Source organism: Penicillium cosmopolitanum (genome assembly GCF_028827165.1).
Source record: "Penicillium cosmopolitanum strain IBT 29677 chromosome Unknown utg000003l:1.0-3747932.0:1.0-3751027.0, whole genome shotgun sequence".
In the NCBI taxonomy this organism is placed as follows: domain Eukaryota; kingdom Fungi; phylum Ascomycota; class Eurotiomycetes; order Eurotiales; family Aspergillaceae; genus Penicillium; species Penicillium cosmopolitanum.
Genome location: NW_026622673.1, coordinates 1,765,058 through 1,781,842, shown reverse-complemented (window position 1 = coordinate 1,781,842; position 16,785 = coordinate 1,765,058). Strand labels below are relative to the sequence as shown.

Below are 16,785 nucleotides of genomic sequence, written 5' to 3'. Positions count from 1 at the left end.
AACAGAAGCTTACGTTCACAGGGCCTAGTCCCATCACGTTCAGAGCAAAGCACTGTACGATTTCCCCACGGTTTTCGTCTCCCCATCCACCCAGGATCCGGGGTGACAGTACTTCGGACACGGACCGTCCCCACTACAGTGGAGTATGTATGGAGACGGTCCGGCTACCCCCACCTGGCCACCCGACCCCGGAGGGGGAGTATGAAGAACGCGGGGCATGACGTGTCTTCTTGAAAAGGGTACTTACTGTGACCAGAATTGGTTTGAAGAAAGCATATAACATGATGTGAGAAGGCACGTCACGTATTGTAGCACTAGATTCCATATATTCGGCAGTGCGCGGCGGCCCATAATGGCCATCGCTCGCATGCCTGTTTGGGACCCACCACCTGTACAATTATTAAAATATACTATGTATGTTAGTCTCCCGCGCTCCACTGCCAAACTACCAGGTATACCCTGCATTTCTATTACTATTCTCCGTTACATATGGTGGTCAAATACTACATAATAAGAATATCTTAATAATTAATCTAAACATAAATTCTCATAGCCTTATCAGGTTCTAATTTGTATTTTTATTTCGTTTAAGATAGCTTCAGGAAGACTTTAGTACTTACTTACTATATGTACGTAATAGAATTACCCACATATTAGAGGGCCGATCAGGAGCCCCTAGATCAGTCCTTTATATGTACCTTAAGTCTTCTTATCTTCAAATGTTCTACCTCTTTCTATTCATTAATCTCATTTTTATTAACATGAATAGATAAACTCATCTACTGATATATTCAATTGTTTCTCTTACTGATACCGTAGTAAATATGGCGGCTTTGAAGATCTAAGGCCTGAGTGCTTCAATCTGAAATAGGACTCACCAGTTGAAAAGTCCAATCGCACCAGTCCTAGATAGGCATACGAGCGATGGCCCTTATGGGCCGCCGCGCACTGCCGTAGATATGGAATCTAGTGCTACAATACGTGACGTGCCTTCTCATTGGCCTGTCTGTTCGCAGCTCGGCGTATGATTGGCTACCAACTTCTGTGGCCTTGGTGAACGATTGCGGAGGCAAGGGTTGGTGGGGTGGTCAAGTCGAGCTCCGCTGGCAGCCATAAAAAAATGTACAAGGTTGTCATGGGCACCAAGGGCATGAGTGATCTACAAAGCCCAAAATTGGGATGCAGAATTGTGCAAGTAGCTTTGCTCTTCAAGTCTTTTCATCGAGGTCATGGTCAATGGCGTTGGTGGTGATGTGGCCAACAAGGGCGCCAAGCTGCTCAAGCCTGGTGTTGTCATCTGTGATGGCCGTCTCGCCAAGGACGAATGGGACCATGTCTGCCGATTTTTTGAATGCCAAACTGGAGGGAACAACCGTGGGATTTCGAAGAAGTCCAAGGGCATGGTCAATCTCTCGGTCAGAAGGCCATCCGACCAGTTATCAGAAGAACGGTTAGCGTGTTGGGCAACCTCGAAGACATGGAAACGGGACACCAGATGGAGGAGCTTGTCATTAAGATAGACGACGAAATTAGTCTCAAAACAGGATTTCGGATTTTTTGGTCGTTGTCTTTCTTTGCCTACGTAATATGCATGGTACAATCACCTTTATTTTCCCCTTTTTGTCAGTAGGTGGAAGATTCTTAGAGATGGTGGAGATGCCCTCTAGGAAGTCTGGCTGTAATCAACTATGTTCAATAGGTAACTCTAAGCATGAAGATCTCGATTCACGATGAAAAATCTCAAGCCATGATATGTTCATTTGGGTCAATAAAGGTCTTTCTATGGAAAAGAACGCCGACATCGTTATAGCCACGAGACTGCATCGCTTGGACGGTAGCAGTTTGGCTCAGGCGCCGTGGTATGGTGCGGCGAGGCCTCGACGCTGGCCAGTTTCGCGACCGGTTTTAGCAGCTCGAAATCGCCCCAATCACCTTTCAATCTCGTCGTATACTGAGAGTCATTTGCAAAGAACGCGGGCATAACATCCTTCCACCCTTTGAGAGCCACGTCCAGCAGTTCGAGCACAAACAGATCAGGACCCATCTCGTCCCATTTGAACTTTTCAGTGCACTTCTGGACGACAGTCGGAGCGTACAGTCCCAGTTCGGGCTTAAGGTGGAGAGAGGCCGCGGCCATCAGCGAGGCGAAGACGTGGTACGATCCTCCCTGCTTTGTGCGGTCTCTGATGGCCATCATGGTGCCGATAGCCCCGATCAATCCGGTCAGCATGTCCGGGACGGGCAGCGCAGGCAGGACACACGTGCCATCCGTGTGGCCGAGACTTCGCCCCGTCACGTATGAGCATCCGGAGGCTGCATCGGCGACCTGTTGCCAGCCAGGCCGCTCGGCCATGGTACCGTCGGGCCCGTAGCAATTCTCCTCCACGTAAACAATACCCTTCCCCCGCTTGCCTGCCATCTCAAGAAGGCTGTGGAGACTAAGACCTTTCCGGGCGATCACACCGGGCCGATAACCTTGGACAAAGACATCTGCGTCCTGGATGAGGGCCCACAATCTTTCGACGTCTTCATCCTTGGCAAGATCAACATCCACTGTTCGCACACCAGCGTTGAGCGTTAATTGGAGTGACTGCCATGAGCTTACGTTAGCATGCGCTCTGTCGGACTGCAGATGCAACAGGTGATCCAGAAAGAAGAGAATAGGGTATCCCTGGTAAGATAAATAGACGGGGCAGAGGGGATGAAATGAGTTGAGTGACTCACGTTAAAGTCTGGGAGGCGTCCGCAGTTGACGCGAATGACATCAGCCCCAAAAGCAGCCAAGGTCGTCCCGATGACAGGACCTGCAATGACACGAACCAGCTCAACGACCTTGATCCCAGCGAGGGGTCGCTTATCAGAGAATATGCTCAGGGGTATGGCAGGCGTGGGGACGGCATGGGTCTGCTGTGAATAATTGATCAGAGGATGCCTGTCAAGGTCCTGAGCCATGCGCGTTTCGCACCATCCGGCCGGCGTGTAGCAGATGCTGCCGCAGAGGCCCCGAGACACGTACATCATCTCCAGCTCGTTGGCACTGTACCTACGGACGTGCTCAGCGATGGTCTTGACTGCCTTATCGTTACTGTCGCATTGTGTCGCCGGGTCCAGGCCAATCAGCCGCAACGTCGGGTCCGCGTCGAGGGACCCGTGCAGTTGATACCAAACGCCGGGGTCTTTGGTCTCGTAACTTGCCGTTGCTCGTAGCCTGAGCGGTGTCGCGAACGTGTCTTTCTCCAGATCCTTGGGGAAGATGGAACCCAGCTTGCCCTCCTTGGCAATCTCACGCACGGCCTGGCCGTTCCGCTTGGTCATGCCGAGGCTTCCCAGCCAGATGGCCGCGTGATCGGTGTCGACGCTGACACCACGCGTGGGATCTTGTCCATCCCTTATTTCCAGGATCTCGTTCGCAACTATGCCGGCCAAGGCATGAAGGGCTCCGGCGATGACAGCAGATTTCAAGGGACCGGGGATGATTGTCTCTGGAGACCCCGTGAATGTGACTGAGTTCAAGGCCACTGGATCCTTTGTGAAGCCCGGCGTGGAATTTGCCAGTATCTGCATGAGCCTCTTTGCATCTTCAGGAACCGGGAGAGCTTCCGAGTCAATCCATGATCCGGGTCCGTAGAAGTCGGCCCCAGAGACTATCTGGGTCATGGCTGCAGAGTCGGAGTGTTTTTAGAGCAAGGAATGATTCGAGAAATCGGGAAACAAAAGAACTGAGAATGCAAATTTGAGGTTTCACATCCGCAAACTCATGATACATCTGAAAACCAGAACCGCTTGGGCTTTTTTATATCGTGGCGAGGCAGGCACCTTGTCCGGCACACCTCTCATCCAACGAATAGAGTATGACTATGTGGGCCCGGTCCGGGTGGTCCGGTATGGAGCCCTCGTGCCAGCATGGTCACTGTTCCACACTTAGTACCCTTTACCTAACCTTTTGCACTAGAAGGCGTATGAAGTCACGATCACATCACATGAAGATCGACATGAAAAGGGAAAAGAGAAAAATCAAGTCTATGATAGTACGGGCCCAGTGGGCGCTAAAGAGCTGTGACCTGCCTCCTCGCACATCAAGTTGTGTTGTACAAACAGATACCTTGTCTTGTTGATGTTTACCTAGACGGTAGTGTAACCAATAATTAACTGCTCATACTTGGGACTCTCATTGTCAAAACATATTTCAATTTCGCACTGCCAGCTAATTTACTCGCGTTGAATGCAGATTGAATTCATGCCTGGCCCTCCTGTCCATTCTGTCCCGAAAATCGATAAATGACATTCTCAAATGACCCCTCGGCGAAAACATAGAACCACCGTAGCCATTCGTTCCCTCGATTCACGATTTTGTGCTCTGCATTTCCAGGGATGAAGACTGTGCTACCGGCAATGACATCTGTCGAGATACCGTCGATCGTGATCTCTCCTTCTCCTTCAAGAATGTGGTATACTTCCGCTTGGTCGTGACGATGAGCACAAAGCTGGCCTGTCTTAGGTGGGCAGCTTGCGATCCCAACGCTAAGATCGGAGGTTTCTGTATTCGGAGCGCTAATGAGAGTATGCCAGGTGACTTCACCGCGGGCAGGATCGTCGAAAGATTCTGAGGGAGTAATCATTGCATAGGAAGGGGGAAGGATGAGGGGGCTTGGTGGCTTCTTCTGTATCTTTGACATGGTGAATAGCGAGAGGGGGTGGCAAAGTTGACTTGTCTCGATTTCGCTCACGAGAATTTCATGCAAGAAATATGGTCGGGAAGTTGGTTTGATCTGGTCATCTTCACCTGGGCATTTATCTGTGATTTGTATTGTTCACCATCAACCCCAATCCCGCCGATAACGGGGTTTCAGGTGGATACTTTTCCCTCTTCCGGTAAGCTCATTCCGCCACTAGCCACGGGAAACATGGCACTTACCAATTGATTGATAAGGCATTGGCTCCTACCAGTCCCCAGTTTAGTACTTGGTCAGCGGAACATCCAGCAAGCCCTAACCCAAGGAACCTGGTACAGTAAGTCTGACGGTATAGTGGTGAGGGACTCTTTAAGTATAGGTAGTATTCACCCTACTATCCTGGTTTCTGACTATAACTAGTTTTTCCTACTCTGACTATAGGTATTTCATTTTATATAACTAGACATCGCCACAACCCACACCAACCATGACCCAACCCAACCCAACCCAACCCATAATGGGTTTTGGGTCGAATTTTATAACCCATTTGGGAACCCACTGGTTCCCCATTTTTAGTGCAAAGAGACCCTATCTTTATAAGCAGATTCTGGTTATAACTCTGTTACTATTTAAAGATTAAACTATAATTTTCTACAGTATTCTACTCTTAAACTAATAGTAGATAGAAAGACTTAACTAAGTTCTAGAAGATTATCTTAGGTATTTTATTAATAGAGAGTAATTAAATTAGGCTTAACTTCTCAAGAGAGTACAGTTTGTATATAATAATACTATAAATATATTAACTAATAAGACCTCTTTCTATATACTGCTAGAATATAATCCTAACTTCTAAGTCTGAATACTAAAAGAAACACTTAAGAAAGAAGCCCTAAGCATCAAAGAACAGATACTTTACCTTCAAAATATCTGTAAAGAGGCTACAAAAAAGCTTTACATCGTACAGAAAATACAGCAGAGTTATACAATAAAAAGTATAAGCCTAAAGACTTCAAAGTTAGAACTCTTATATTTCTTCTAATAAAGAACCTCTGCTTTAAAGCTAAAGAAAAGAAGCTATCTCTCTAACGAATCAGATCTTTTCGTACCCTTACAAAGATCAGTGTATAGGTGTATCGTATTATATTACCAGAAAAGTATTCAAGACTGTATAATGTCTTCTCTGTCTCCCTCCTTAAGCTATAGAACAACTGAGATAAAGATAATTTGCTGATACTAATACCGGAACTCAAAGATAAAGAGGAATAGGAAGTCCAGTATAAGCAGCTACGGCCTCATTGGTATTCTTGACGTTAAAGTACAGATTATGTTCGGAAAGATGAACTAAGATCACCTTGCGAAAGAATACCAAGAGCCGAACAGATCCCGTCACAGCCGTATTCTTGCTCTCTGCACCCCATGCAGGCACAGCACCTCTGGGAACCACAGCAACAGTACCGCCAGCCTTGACTTCACGAGCCCAAGCGAAGATCAACTAAAGCTGGTAGGAATCGCTATAGACCCTACGAGGAATCTAAAGAAAATCAGTATCGAATCGAATATAAACCAGAAGGGTTATTGCTATCCTTCTTACAGAGAAAGCAGGAAACCGAATTTACACAGTCCCAATCATACTTGATCACAGCAACAGTACCTACAGGAGGGCGAAGAGCTGCCTCCGCAATACACTTTATACAGAACGCAAAGGAAGGACGGGGGATTTGATCATAAAGAGGGCGAGAACCGAGAGTAGTACTGACAATACTTACTGGGCTAGATCCTCTACCAGATGCTCTATTACCACCAGTCCTACCTCCAGCACAACCTTTGCCTTTAGTACAACTTCCTCGACTTACGGTATCTCTAGTACCGCCAGAGGGACCTGCAGCAGCAGCAGCAGAAGCCGGAGCAGCAGTTGACATAATAGAGGATATCAAAACGAAGATGAAAACTCGGAGGTTGAAAAAGTTGAAGATAGAAGGAAGTAAGAGTTGAGGATTAGAAGAAGGAAGCCTTCACCTCGAAGGTACCAAAAAGATCATATTGCTTTGTTTGTATTGACATGCAAACGCACCCAAAGCGGAACAGACGGAGAGTCTTTAATCGAGGGGACGCCACTGAGTTTGGATTGTTTGATCTAAATCTAACCTTTGTTGATGGTCGAGTCGACCATCTCTAGAAAGGGAGGATGAATTGTCACGGGATTCGAGTATACGATACCCCGGACTTTCGAGGTCGATTCGGGGTCGAATCCCGTTCGAGACGCCTGCATATCGAGGCCCACCCGAACCCTAGTGTATTTAAGATCACACAAACATTCAGGATTCTTGATCTCTTCGACAATCAGTCTATGTATCGACGACCAATAAACCCCTTCGCTATCCGTCCGATTCCTTGCCTAGTCACAGGTCTCTAGCCTGACAACTTAGTAACCATTACAAATATTATAGTGGCGTACAGCTGCTAAGAGACTAAGTATTTCAGGGGAAGGCAGTTAGCCCAATAATACTCAAGCTCTACCCAGCTAAAGGGGTCAGTGCGGTGGTCGTATGTCAGGGCGTGATTCTTACCCGTTCTCACCCTGCTTCTCACCCTGTCTATTGCGCACTCACCCTAATCACCCGAGTCGCACGACGCTAAAGCGGCGCTCACCCCATTCTCACCCGGGCGGCACCCACCCGACTACTAACTGTATTTTAGCCACACGCCGGCAGGTTAGTAGTATGGTGGGTGACCACATGCGAATCCCTGCTGTTGTATGTTTTTGCCTTTTTGCTATTTTTTGGCGTGACCTTCATTCATTCAGGATTTAAAAAAAACAGGTATGGGACTTTTTTCCCGGCTCCCGACTCCCGCGCATCTAGGTAGTAGTTACTATCTTCCCGGACGAACATATAGCTTGACCATGGGAGCACACAATGCCTGATAATTGAGAAAATCATATGTCTCATTTCCTAACTTGCTATGAGGGGTTTTGCCAATTTACAACCTGTATCGTGAGATGTAACTCATGGCCGGGAACAACTAAACATTCTTTATTTTTGGGAGTGTCCATATCGACCGTGGACTAGTAATGTCTCCGTTAATTCCGAACCCGAACGCCTCGGACCTTGAGGGTGGTATTGAATCCTTCAGAAGTTGCTTTCTATTGTTTGGCGCGGAAAGGGAATCTTGACAGAATCATGTTTCGCGATGGGGCGACCGAGATGGTTCCAAGACGCCAATCCCGATATAGTCGCGCTAATGCACGATATTGTATGCCTATTCCGGTTTGGCGTGCGAATACAGCATATGATTGGCTCAAATGTGAGGTCTGGGTAGAATAGATTGATGATACCTTTCGAAAGTCGAGACCCGAACCCCATGAAAGATGTCAATGTACGGAGTATTGGAGACTGAGTACAGCAAGTCGCGGATGTATTCTTAACTCCGCCATGTCATGATCTTATAAATTGTGCCCTGTCGAACTGAGTTGGAAATTTATTAAATTTTCAACCCATCTCATTTTACTGCTCGAACATCATGTCCTCAAAAGAATTGCCACCCTCTACCACGCCATTTTTCCCAAATCAATTCATCACAAACCAATTCTATTCCAAAGCGCAATACGTTTCGAAGGACACCGATCTTTCTGGGAAAGTTGCGATCGTGACAGGAGCTAACACTGGTCTTGGGCTCGAATGTGCAAATCAACTTCTATCCTATAAGCTATCGCAGCTCATAATCGCAGTTCGCTCGCTGAGAAAAGGCGAGGATGCGGCCATACACCTGAGAAAACAATACCCCAATGCTAAGATTGAGGTCTGGCTACTGGATATGTCTTCCTATGACTCGATCCAAGCATTCGCATCTCAGATCGAAGGAAAACTACCACGACTGGACATCGCCATTTTGAATGCGGGGATAGCCAACTCAACCTTCAGGCTTGCAAGCACCGGGCACGAGGAGACCATGCAAGTCAATTTTCTCTCCACAATGTTTTTGTCGATTCTCCTCCTCCCTCTTCTGAAGAGCAAGTCTCCCACTGGTTCACCTGGCCGATTAACCATTGTGACGAGCATGCTATCTTTGACAGCAAAATTTGCTCAAAAGGACAAAATACCGCTATTAAAGGCATTCGATGATGAAAAGACCTTTGATGGGGTCGACATCTACCCGACATCGAAATATCTGGGTCTACTGTTCCTCTGGAAACTTACAGACTTGGTATCGGCCGATGACGTGGTGGTTAATTGTGTGGAACCGGGATTTGTTAAAGGGACATCTCTGCAGCGCGAAGCACCGGCGGCTATCAGATTCATGCTTTATTTGCTGAAGGTTACAACCGGACGAAGCATGAAGCTTGGAGCTACCACATATCTGGATGCCGCTATCACCAAAGGAAAGGAGTCGCATGGATGTATATTGATGAATTGGGGGATTGCACCGTGAGTGGATTGAACATTTACAAGAAAATTAAATAGGGCAGTTGATTTACTCACTCAAAATACAGATATCCTCCTTTGCTTTACACCGTGGAGGGGGAGAATATCAAGGAAAGACTTTGGCAGGAAACCCTGGAGGAGCTCAGTTTTGTGAATGTTAATGGGATTTTGGAGTCTCTGGCAAAGTAGGATCAGCCAAGATTCCAGCCAGCCAGAAATCGAATCCCCGTTTGCTATTTATTATCATGAGTTTAGAATGTCAACGCATATTTTAGGGCAACCTTAGCTTACCTTAGCTGTCTCCCGCGTACCTAAGGTAGGGTAGTACCTTACTACTTACTACTTACTTCTTACTACCTTCGGGTAAGCATCCAGCACCAAACCGGGAAAGTGCTGATTCTTGGTTCTGGTGATAAAAAGGAAGGAGCGACGAAGCGAAAGTCTCCCCCAAAATTGAAACATTCAAGTTCAAGTTCACTTTCTTCTCTCTTCTCTCTTCTCTCTTCTCTCTTCCTCACGCCCATCAGCAACCAAGCACCGTCAATGGCTCCCCCGAATTGGTCTCCGAGTAGCCTCGCTCCACTTCTATTCATGGTAAGTGATTCATTCCATTCCAATGCATATTTTTACGTGGAGTTGGGGTATGTACTGGACACTTCTTTCAACGCCTACCCGGTCGACCTGAGTTTGTTTCAAGTCATATTCAGAGCCTCTATATTCTGACAACGAATGGGATTCATGGCTAATTCGACAATTTATAGCTCTGCGTGCCGTCTGCCCTGGCGGATTCCGCCAGCACCACCACAACCACCATCACCACCACAATCACCCCAACCGCCGAAATGCTACCCTCTCGCCCAACTGGTACTATCGTATTTCAGAGTCTGGAGCAAATCGAAGCTTGCGCCCGGGAATTACAGGCCGGGATGTGCCCCGAATGCTGCTGTATGTGATATTCCATAAAATATAGCCGACTTTACCTCGAGACATAAATTAACCCTGGGATACTAGTCCTTTGATAAATTCACGTTATGAATCTCATTCTACAGACAAGAATGATAGTCGGCGACATTCAAACACTCTGATCCCACACCTGAGAGCCGGAAGCCCAAGGCCCCAATAATCATTTACTTCAAAACAACAAGATTCCCCAATCACACGACTCAGAGTCGAATCATACCCCTTTGTTGTTCAACTATTTCTATACTATGGATATTCTTGATGTGACCTCTACGAGGAGAAACCAGTCGCATCGGCGTTGGGTCGCTCTGTAGTCGGAGTGTACGATCACCTCTGAGTCCCAGTGTCTCTCAAATTGCAGATGCCGAGTTTAATCCTTAACTCTAAACATCGAAATTTCTCTAGATCCTACCAAAATGCACTCACCATAGATACACCTCTTACAATATCAGCCATTCACATTCTCCGAGATCGCCCCGCACCTCGGCCGCGGTAGATAAAACCCCGACTCGGACTACCCCGACCAATCTCCAACACACAACCCCCAACAACCCATCTTATTCCCCAATACCTTCTCGAAACCCTCGCCCACATATTTTGGAACATATCACCATGGCAGAAAGCAAAAACCATTTCCCCCAGCCTCCAACAGGCTCCACAAAACCATTCTGGCGGACATCGCTCCACCCACTAGACACTCACCAGACAACGCCCAACCTCCCATCCGAGACAGACATCCTAATAATCGGCGGGGGTTATGCCGGTGCATCTGCCGCATATCATCTTTTCCCAGAAAACCAAGCTGCCACCCCGCCAAGTGTTGTTCTTCTCGAGGCCCGAGAACTATGCTCCGGAGCCACGGGTCGCAATGGGGGTCATCTGAGACCGGATCTTTATTCAATCACGTCCAAATATCTCGAGCGGTATGGACTAGAAGCTGCGGTTGAAGTTGTTCGATTCGAAATATCGCATATCAAGGAGATAACGGACCTAGTCGCGAGAGAAGAAATTGACTGCGAACTCACCTTCACCAGATCTCTGGATATCTATCTAGACGAAGGGGAGTTGCAGCGGAAGAAGGAATTTGTGGAATATCTCCGAGCGCAGAATCTCGATTTCATGGATGATGTGGAATATTTGTCTGAGACAGAGGCACAGGAAGTAAGCGACACACTTTCCAATAATTCTATTCATATCCGAACCTCCCTTCCTCCCTCAAAAAAGAGAACAAAATACTAACAAATCAAAAAGAAAGCCCACGTCCGAGACGCAAAAGGCGGCTTCAGCTTCTCCGCCGGCCACCTATGGCCCTACAAACTAATCACCCACCTAATACGTCTAGCCGTATCCAGAGGTCTAAATCTCCAAACCCACACGCCGGTCCTATCAATAGGAGAAACCCAAACAGCAGAAGGATTCTGGCCCGTAACGACCTCCCGAGGAACAATCCACGCGCGCAAAATCATTCTCGCCACGAACGCATTTACCAGCGCCGTGGCACCGCAGTACTCGAAAGCCATCATTCCATGCAAGGGCCTCTGTACTGCAATTGAGCCGGGACCCGGCGCCCCGTATCGGCGCTTACCCGAGACATATGCCATTCGACACGGCCCGGGCGCGTTCATTTATCAGATTTCCCGACATGATGGGTCGATTATTGTTGGTGGGGCTTCGTATATTTTTAAGGATGATTTGGGGGAGTGGTATGGGAATTCTGATGATGGGGGGTTGATTGGAAAGGCGGATACGTACTTTGATGGGTATATGCAGCGGACCTTTTTTGGTTGGGAGGATAGTCGGGCGGAGGTTAAGCATATTTGGACTGGTGGTATGTTTCTTTCTTTCTTTCTTACCTCTAATCTTGCTCTCGCTTTTTTGGACAGTGGTGCCATTGGTGTGTGCTGGTGAAGTAAGAATTGAGGCTAACGAATGTGAGATGAATAGTGATGGGATATAGTGCCGACTCATTGCCTCATGTTGGAGAGGTTCCAGGTAAACCCGGACAGCTAATTGCCGCTGGGTTCAATGGGCATGGTATGCCTGTGGTTTTTCTATCCGGGAAGGCTGTTGCGGAGATGGCACTGAAGTCGGTCTCTTTCGGCGAAACAGGTCTGCCGAGATTGTTTGAGACATCGAGTGCTCGACTAGATCCGGTTTATGATGATATTCTTGAATAGGAGTAGATGTAGCTCCAGGTGGATTGAGAAGTAGGAACAATTATATAAAGAAGAAAGAAAGATATCTACTATTAAAAAAAGTATAGACAGAAAGGTAGGGCTGACTGATTCAACGAGAGTCTAGCCACAGAAGAGATATCGGGGTGGGGAGTATGGGTATAGATGGTTCATAAAACATGACGGGGAATCCAGCAAGGGCTCAACGTAGCCGAAAACATAGCACAGCACAGCACAACACAAAAAAGAGACGAATCAAGAACGCTCCAGCTTCTTCTTATGATTAGCAAGGATAGCCTCAATCTTCCTCAACTGCAAGGCAAGACCCTTCTTCTCCGCATTCGCAACCAACCAATCCTCCATCTTACGTCTGACAAAACGCATAGAAGCCAAGACCGGCAACACAGCGCCGTCCTCATTCTCAACAAGATTCCCCCGGTCTTCGCGCTCCATCGCGACCCAACGCTCAGAGGCGGGATTGAGAAGTAAATCGAAAACATCAGACCACAATTCCCGATCCCAGTACCGCTTCAACGACTCGCGGATTCGGTAAATTGGTGGTTCTGGCCCGCCGGTGGTCCCACTACTAGTGCGAACGCGAGTGGACTCGATGTATTTGCCAAAAAGTAGCACATGGATTGTACCCGCGATACCATATAAATCGATCTGATGGGTCCAGGGTCGGGTCTCGCGGATTTCGTTGCATTCGTGTGTGCCAACTTCCCAATCTGCGATGAATTGAACGTTTGGTTGGAACGCGTGCATGTCTATCCCGCGGCCGAAGTCGATCAGTGACAGGCCCTTGTCTGCCCAGCCGTGCAGGCCGTTGGGCGAGTAGTGGATTGTGTCTCGGCGTTTGGGTCTTGACTCATCGTCTTCGTCATCATCATCGGTATCAGCATCGAGGTCGAGAAGGGAAAGTGATTTGCTTGGGGGCGAGTCTGCGTTTGGTTCATCTAGACGGACGAGACAATTGTCTGCTTTGATGTCGCCGTGTAAAATCCCGTTCGCGTGGAGGCCTTCAATAGTGCGAAATAGTTCAATGGAGAAGAACATTGCGAGTGATTCTTCGAGACCACCGTCAGAGCTGTGCTCGTTGCGGACTATGTTGACTAGGTCAAGAATTGTGCCTTGACCCCGGTAGTCTTCGACTAGGAAACTTTCGCGTTGGTGGACGTGAAGTTCGTGAGCGCGGACAACGCTATCCGTTGCACGGACGTGACCCGGTGATTGATGTAGGCGTTCGTATGCGGCGCGAATCATATAAAATTCCCAAGCGCTTGAGGGTCCATTTTCGACCTTGACGGCTTCGAATGGGTGTCGTGGTTTATCATATGGGCTCACCTTGCTCGCTAAGCTGCTCGGGTTTGTGTCTTCTTCATCCGAGTTGTATGGCTCTTCACTCTCGATGCTCTCCGCCAAGTAAACTGGCGCATAAGCGCCCGCCCCCAGCTCTCGGCGGATGAGGTAGCTTCGCTCCGCACCTGGAAATTCCAGAACCGGCGTATCAAGGCCATCATCATCGGCAGCTCTTGATTTCCGGCTATGAGCCCTGAGGAATTTCTGAATCATGGACGCATAGTTACTGTCTTTCGTATGTCCATGGTAACCAGCGTATGTTGCAAGTTGGGGTTCCAGGGCATTCAAAATGGTGTTGCGAATTCCTTTGTCGGTTGGATTGCATTGCACGTCGCGGATGATTGCTTCCCTTCGACGTGACCTGGGAGCCAGTGCCTTGAAAGCAGTGGGACTAAAAGGTGCATCGGCCACGGAGGTAACAGTGTTATCACCATGGTATGGCGTCGGAGCTCCGACGGGGCTGGAGAGCAATAGATCACCCATCTGAGGAACTCCAGATGGTGTCCGTGCCTTCGAGGGGGTCTTTGCATTATATATAGTGTTCCGAGCAGCCGTCATAGAAATAGAGCTTTCTGTACGCTCAACAATCGGAGTCATGAATGGCAGTCGGTTCTGGGCCATGATGGCAGGATCTCGATATGTCCCGCACGGTGCGTTGTAATCAGCGGGCATTCGTGGTACAAATCGTTCCTTTTCTGGAGTGCCATGCTGTGATCCATACACATCTTCCTCGCTGACAACGGAGTGGGAGGTAACATCAGCCCCCTCAACACCAGGGACATCCCTAGCCGTGAACTCGGTCCAATCATAGCCTACAACACTCTCAGCCCGTGTAGTGTCAGCGTATCCAGTATCATCAAGCGACCTGTGGAAGGTTTGTGTTTCTTCGTCTCCAAAGTCACTCGAGGCTGCTGAGATGCGACCAGTACCAGTGCTATCACAGTCATCGTCGTCATAGTCACTACCGTACAAGCTATCTGCCGCATCTTCCTCTTCCGCCTTCAAGGGTTGACTGAACATGTCGTAGATCTCATCGGTCGCAGCACGAGTATGCATGGTCATTGTGGGCTCCCGAGTACTCTTCCGTCGGACCTTGGAATTTGAGGGCGAGTCAAATTTCATTTTGACTACGTGATGGTCAGTCAATAGATTCACGAAACATTGGAAATGGATATCGATAGTCTTTGCTCACCGGTCTGAGTATTCCCCTGCTCTTTGAACTTTTTGGGTTTCCCAGATTTGTGTTCAGCGTGCCCCTCTCGTTCTCCAGAGTGGGATTGCTGCCCATAAATTGTTAATTTTTCGTCTGGTTGTTCTGGTAAATCGTCCTCGGGCCTTGCATCTTTGAAGTTAATTGGTTGGGATTCAGCTCCTACAGAGTTGCCCGAGATTTGCTGCAGGGGCTCCTTTTGGCGTCGCCAATCCATACCCATCCAACCGCGCTTCATCGCCCTAAGTTCTTCAAAGCTCATCTCATGCGCCGGGTTCCGATAATCGGGATATACTGCTTCCAGGTCGACAAAGACACGCTCGCGCCGACCGGTTCGTGGGTTTACCGCTTCCCTTACATGATGTTCCGGAATTTGTTTGGGAGCTTTCTCATCTTTAGGAGGTGAAATTGGATTGGACTGTATACACAATCGAAGCACATAGGTTTAAGCCAGCAATTAGTCCTGTGATCGTAAATATATGGAAGGTCTGAAAAGGGATAGGCAACGTGAAATTGCGAACTCACCTCGTCTCTGAAAATGGCCATTTTCTGACTTGGCCCTGATTTCTTTCCTCCAGCCTTCAATGTTTCTCCAACCCACGGCTTTGCCTCCACCTCGTTTTCCTTCTTGCGTTCTCGAATTGATCCAATACTATCCCACCCCTTCGTTGGCCCACCACTGGTGGCAGGTTGGCTAGATTCCCCAACGTCGGCATCCGAGAAAATGGCCATTTTGGCCTTCCCGGATTTCGTCTTCGGGGCGGCAGCTGTGGGTGATGGTCGTGAAGCTTGCGGATCAGCAGAGGCATCCGAGAGAGCAAATGGGTCCGTTTTAGCAGCCAGAGCTGGACGAACAGCTGGAAGAGCGGGGGAGGAAGGACCGGCGTCTTGTGGGCGAGCTTCGTATCGTTGTTGAAATTCGCTGTATTTGCGGAGTAACCGTTCGGCGGGTCGGGCTTCGCGGTCCATACCGAGTCTATAAACTTCATCCGCCTGATTCCAGCGTCCAGCGCCCTCGAGCCATGCAGCAAACTCCTCGTAGAACAGAGCCAGACCCTCACCAATGTGATGCCGCGCTAGGAAGGCAAATGTTTCGCGCGGGGCATCGGAGAACAATCGGATGTAGTGTAGCCACAGTCGAAGATATCGGGGGTCGTTCTTGTAGTGGGAGGATGAGAGGAATGACTTTGTGGCTCGTTCAAGTAATGGCAGGAGGCCAGACTCGGGGGTGGCTTGGGCCGAGGGGTAGGCATTGAGGGTCCATTTCACATAGCGGTCGTAAACATCGAGGGGATCGTCTGATTCTCCAATAACCTCAAGTTCTGTCTCGTATTCTTGACGAATTGCGCCATTGATTGTCCTTGTATCGTTTGGTGACGGTGCTGGGAGTTTGTCACTGTTGCTGCCCGCAGAAAATATTTGGGCAAGCTGTCGGGCTGATCGACCACCGGGCAGAGATTGGACGTTTTCCTTCTGAGCCTCGATGATGTCGAAGTCGATTAGGTCGTCGGCGGCGGCCATGATTCCGAGACCTGCGGGAGCTCCCTGGAGTGAGTGTCGAGGGTCGAGGGTCGAGGAAATAATTGTCGTTGATTGTCGTCGATTGTCGAGTTCGGAGGGGCTGCACTTGTGCCTTCCCAAAGTGGACAAGCTGGACCGTTTGGGTTATCGATAAACATCACGTGAGAGTTACCCCGGTGATCAACACGTGACATCACAAAAGGGCAGGTGCGAGTGTTCAGCATGTTCAGCACATGGAAGGAGCCACCGGTGGAAAGACTGTCAGGTGATTTGATATAGCTTGGCTGAATATCTTCAGTTTAATACGGGTATACACTTTCCACCACTTGTGCTGCTCAGACCACCTTTGACAAATTGTGTTCAACACGATCGAAGCCAGGCCTGACGACATTGCCCCTCCCGCTGAACCTCCAATCAGCTTGGAGATCCACCAGTCATCTGATAGCCAACTGGAATCGTCTCCA

General features: G+C 48.6%; 8 protein-coding genes across 8 annotated transcripts; 3 read left to right on the top strand and 5 right to left on the bottom strand.

Moving 5' to 3' along the window:
- Window positions 1-1,208: 1,208 nt before the first annotated feature.
- On the bottom strand, window positions 1,209-1,402 carry N7509_000712 (uncharacterized protein; the record flags this gene model as incomplete). Its single annotated transcript, XM_056625349.1, is given in 2 exon segments — window positions 1,209-1,359; window positions 1,374-1,402. The coding sequence occupies 2 exon segments, from the start codon at window positions 1,400-1,402 to the stop codon at window positions 1,209-1,211; spliced, it is 180 nt and encodes a 59-aa protein (XP_056493931.1).
- A 402-nt stretch (window positions 1,403-1,804) lies between these two features.
- On the bottom strand, window positions 1,805-3,657 carry N7509_000711 (alpha methylacyl-CoA racemase; the record flags this gene model as incomplete). The annotated part of the gene is made up of 2 exons (XM_056625348.1): window positions 1,805-2,590; window positions 2,725-3,657. The coding sequence occupies 2 exons, from the start codon at window positions 3,655-3,657 to the stop codon at window positions 1,805-1,807; spliced, it is 1,719 nt and encodes a 572-aa protein (XP_056493930.1).
- Window positions 3,658-4,235: 578 nt separating this feature from the next.
- On the bottom strand, window positions 4,236-4,676 carry N7509_000710 (uncharacterized protein; the record flags this gene model as incomplete). The annotated part of the gene is made up of 1 exon (XM_056625347.1): window positions 4,236-4,676. The coding sequence occupies one exon, from the start codon at window positions 4,674-4,676 to the stop codon at window positions 4,236-4,238; it is 441 nt and encodes a 146-aa protein (XP_056493929.1).
- Window positions 4,677-5,922: 1,246 nt separating this feature from the next.
- Window positions 5,923-6,595, bottom strand: N7509_000709 (uncharacterized protein; the record flags this gene model as incomplete). The annotated part of the gene is made up of 2 exons (XM_056625346.1): window positions 5,923-6,168; window positions 6,530-6,595. The coding sequence occupies 2 exons, from the start codon at window positions 6,593-6,595 to the stop codon at window positions 5,923-5,925; spliced, it is 312 nt and encodes a 103-aa protein (XP_056493928.1).
- A 1,600-nt stretch (window positions 6,596-8,195) lies between these two features.
- On the top strand, window positions 8,196-9,286 carry N7509_000708 (putative short-chain dehydrogenase/reductase family protein; the record flags this gene model as incomplete). Its single annotated transcript, XM_056625345.1, has 2 exons — window positions 8,196-9,100; window positions 9,166-9,286. 2 exons carry the CDS (start codon window positions 8,196-8,198, stop codon window positions 9,284-9,286), a joined length of 1,026 nt encoding a protein of 341 aa, XP_056493927.1.
- Window positions 9,287-9,640: 354 nt separating this feature from the next.
- Window positions 9,641-10,050, top strand: N7509_000707 (uncharacterized protein; the record flags this gene model as incomplete). The annotated part of the gene is made up of 2 exons (XM_056625344.1): window positions 9,641-9,691; window positions 9,859-10,050. 2 exons carry the CDS (start codon window positions 9,641-9,643, stop codon window positions 10,048-10,050), a joined length of 243 nt encoding a protein of 80 aa, XP_056493926.1.
- A 619-nt stretch (window positions 10,051-10,669) lies between these two features.
- N7509_000706 (NAD(P)/FAD-dependent oxidoreductase) lies at window positions 10,670-12,234 on the top strand (the record flags this gene model as incomplete). Its single annotated transcript, XM_056625343.1, has 3 exons — window positions 10,670-11,218; window positions 11,309-11,885; window positions 12,002-12,234. The coding sequence occupies 3 exons, from the start codon at window positions 10,670-10,672 to the stop codon at window positions 12,232-12,234; spliced, it is 1,359 nt and encodes a 452-aa protein (XP_056493925.1).
- Window positions 12,235-12,486: 252 nt separating this feature from the next.
- Window positions 12,487-16,321, bottom strand: N7509_000705 (putative checkpoint protein kinase (SldA); the record flags this gene model as incomplete). Its single annotated transcript, XM_056625342.1, has 3 exons — window positions 12,487-14,717; window positions 14,783-15,218; window positions 15,326-16,321. The coding sequence occupies 3 exons, from the start codon at window positions 16,319-16,321 to the stop codon at window positions 12,487-12,489; spliced, it is 3,663 nt and encodes a 1,220-aa protein (XP_056493924.1).
- Window positions 16,322-16,785: the final 464 nt, after the last annotated feature.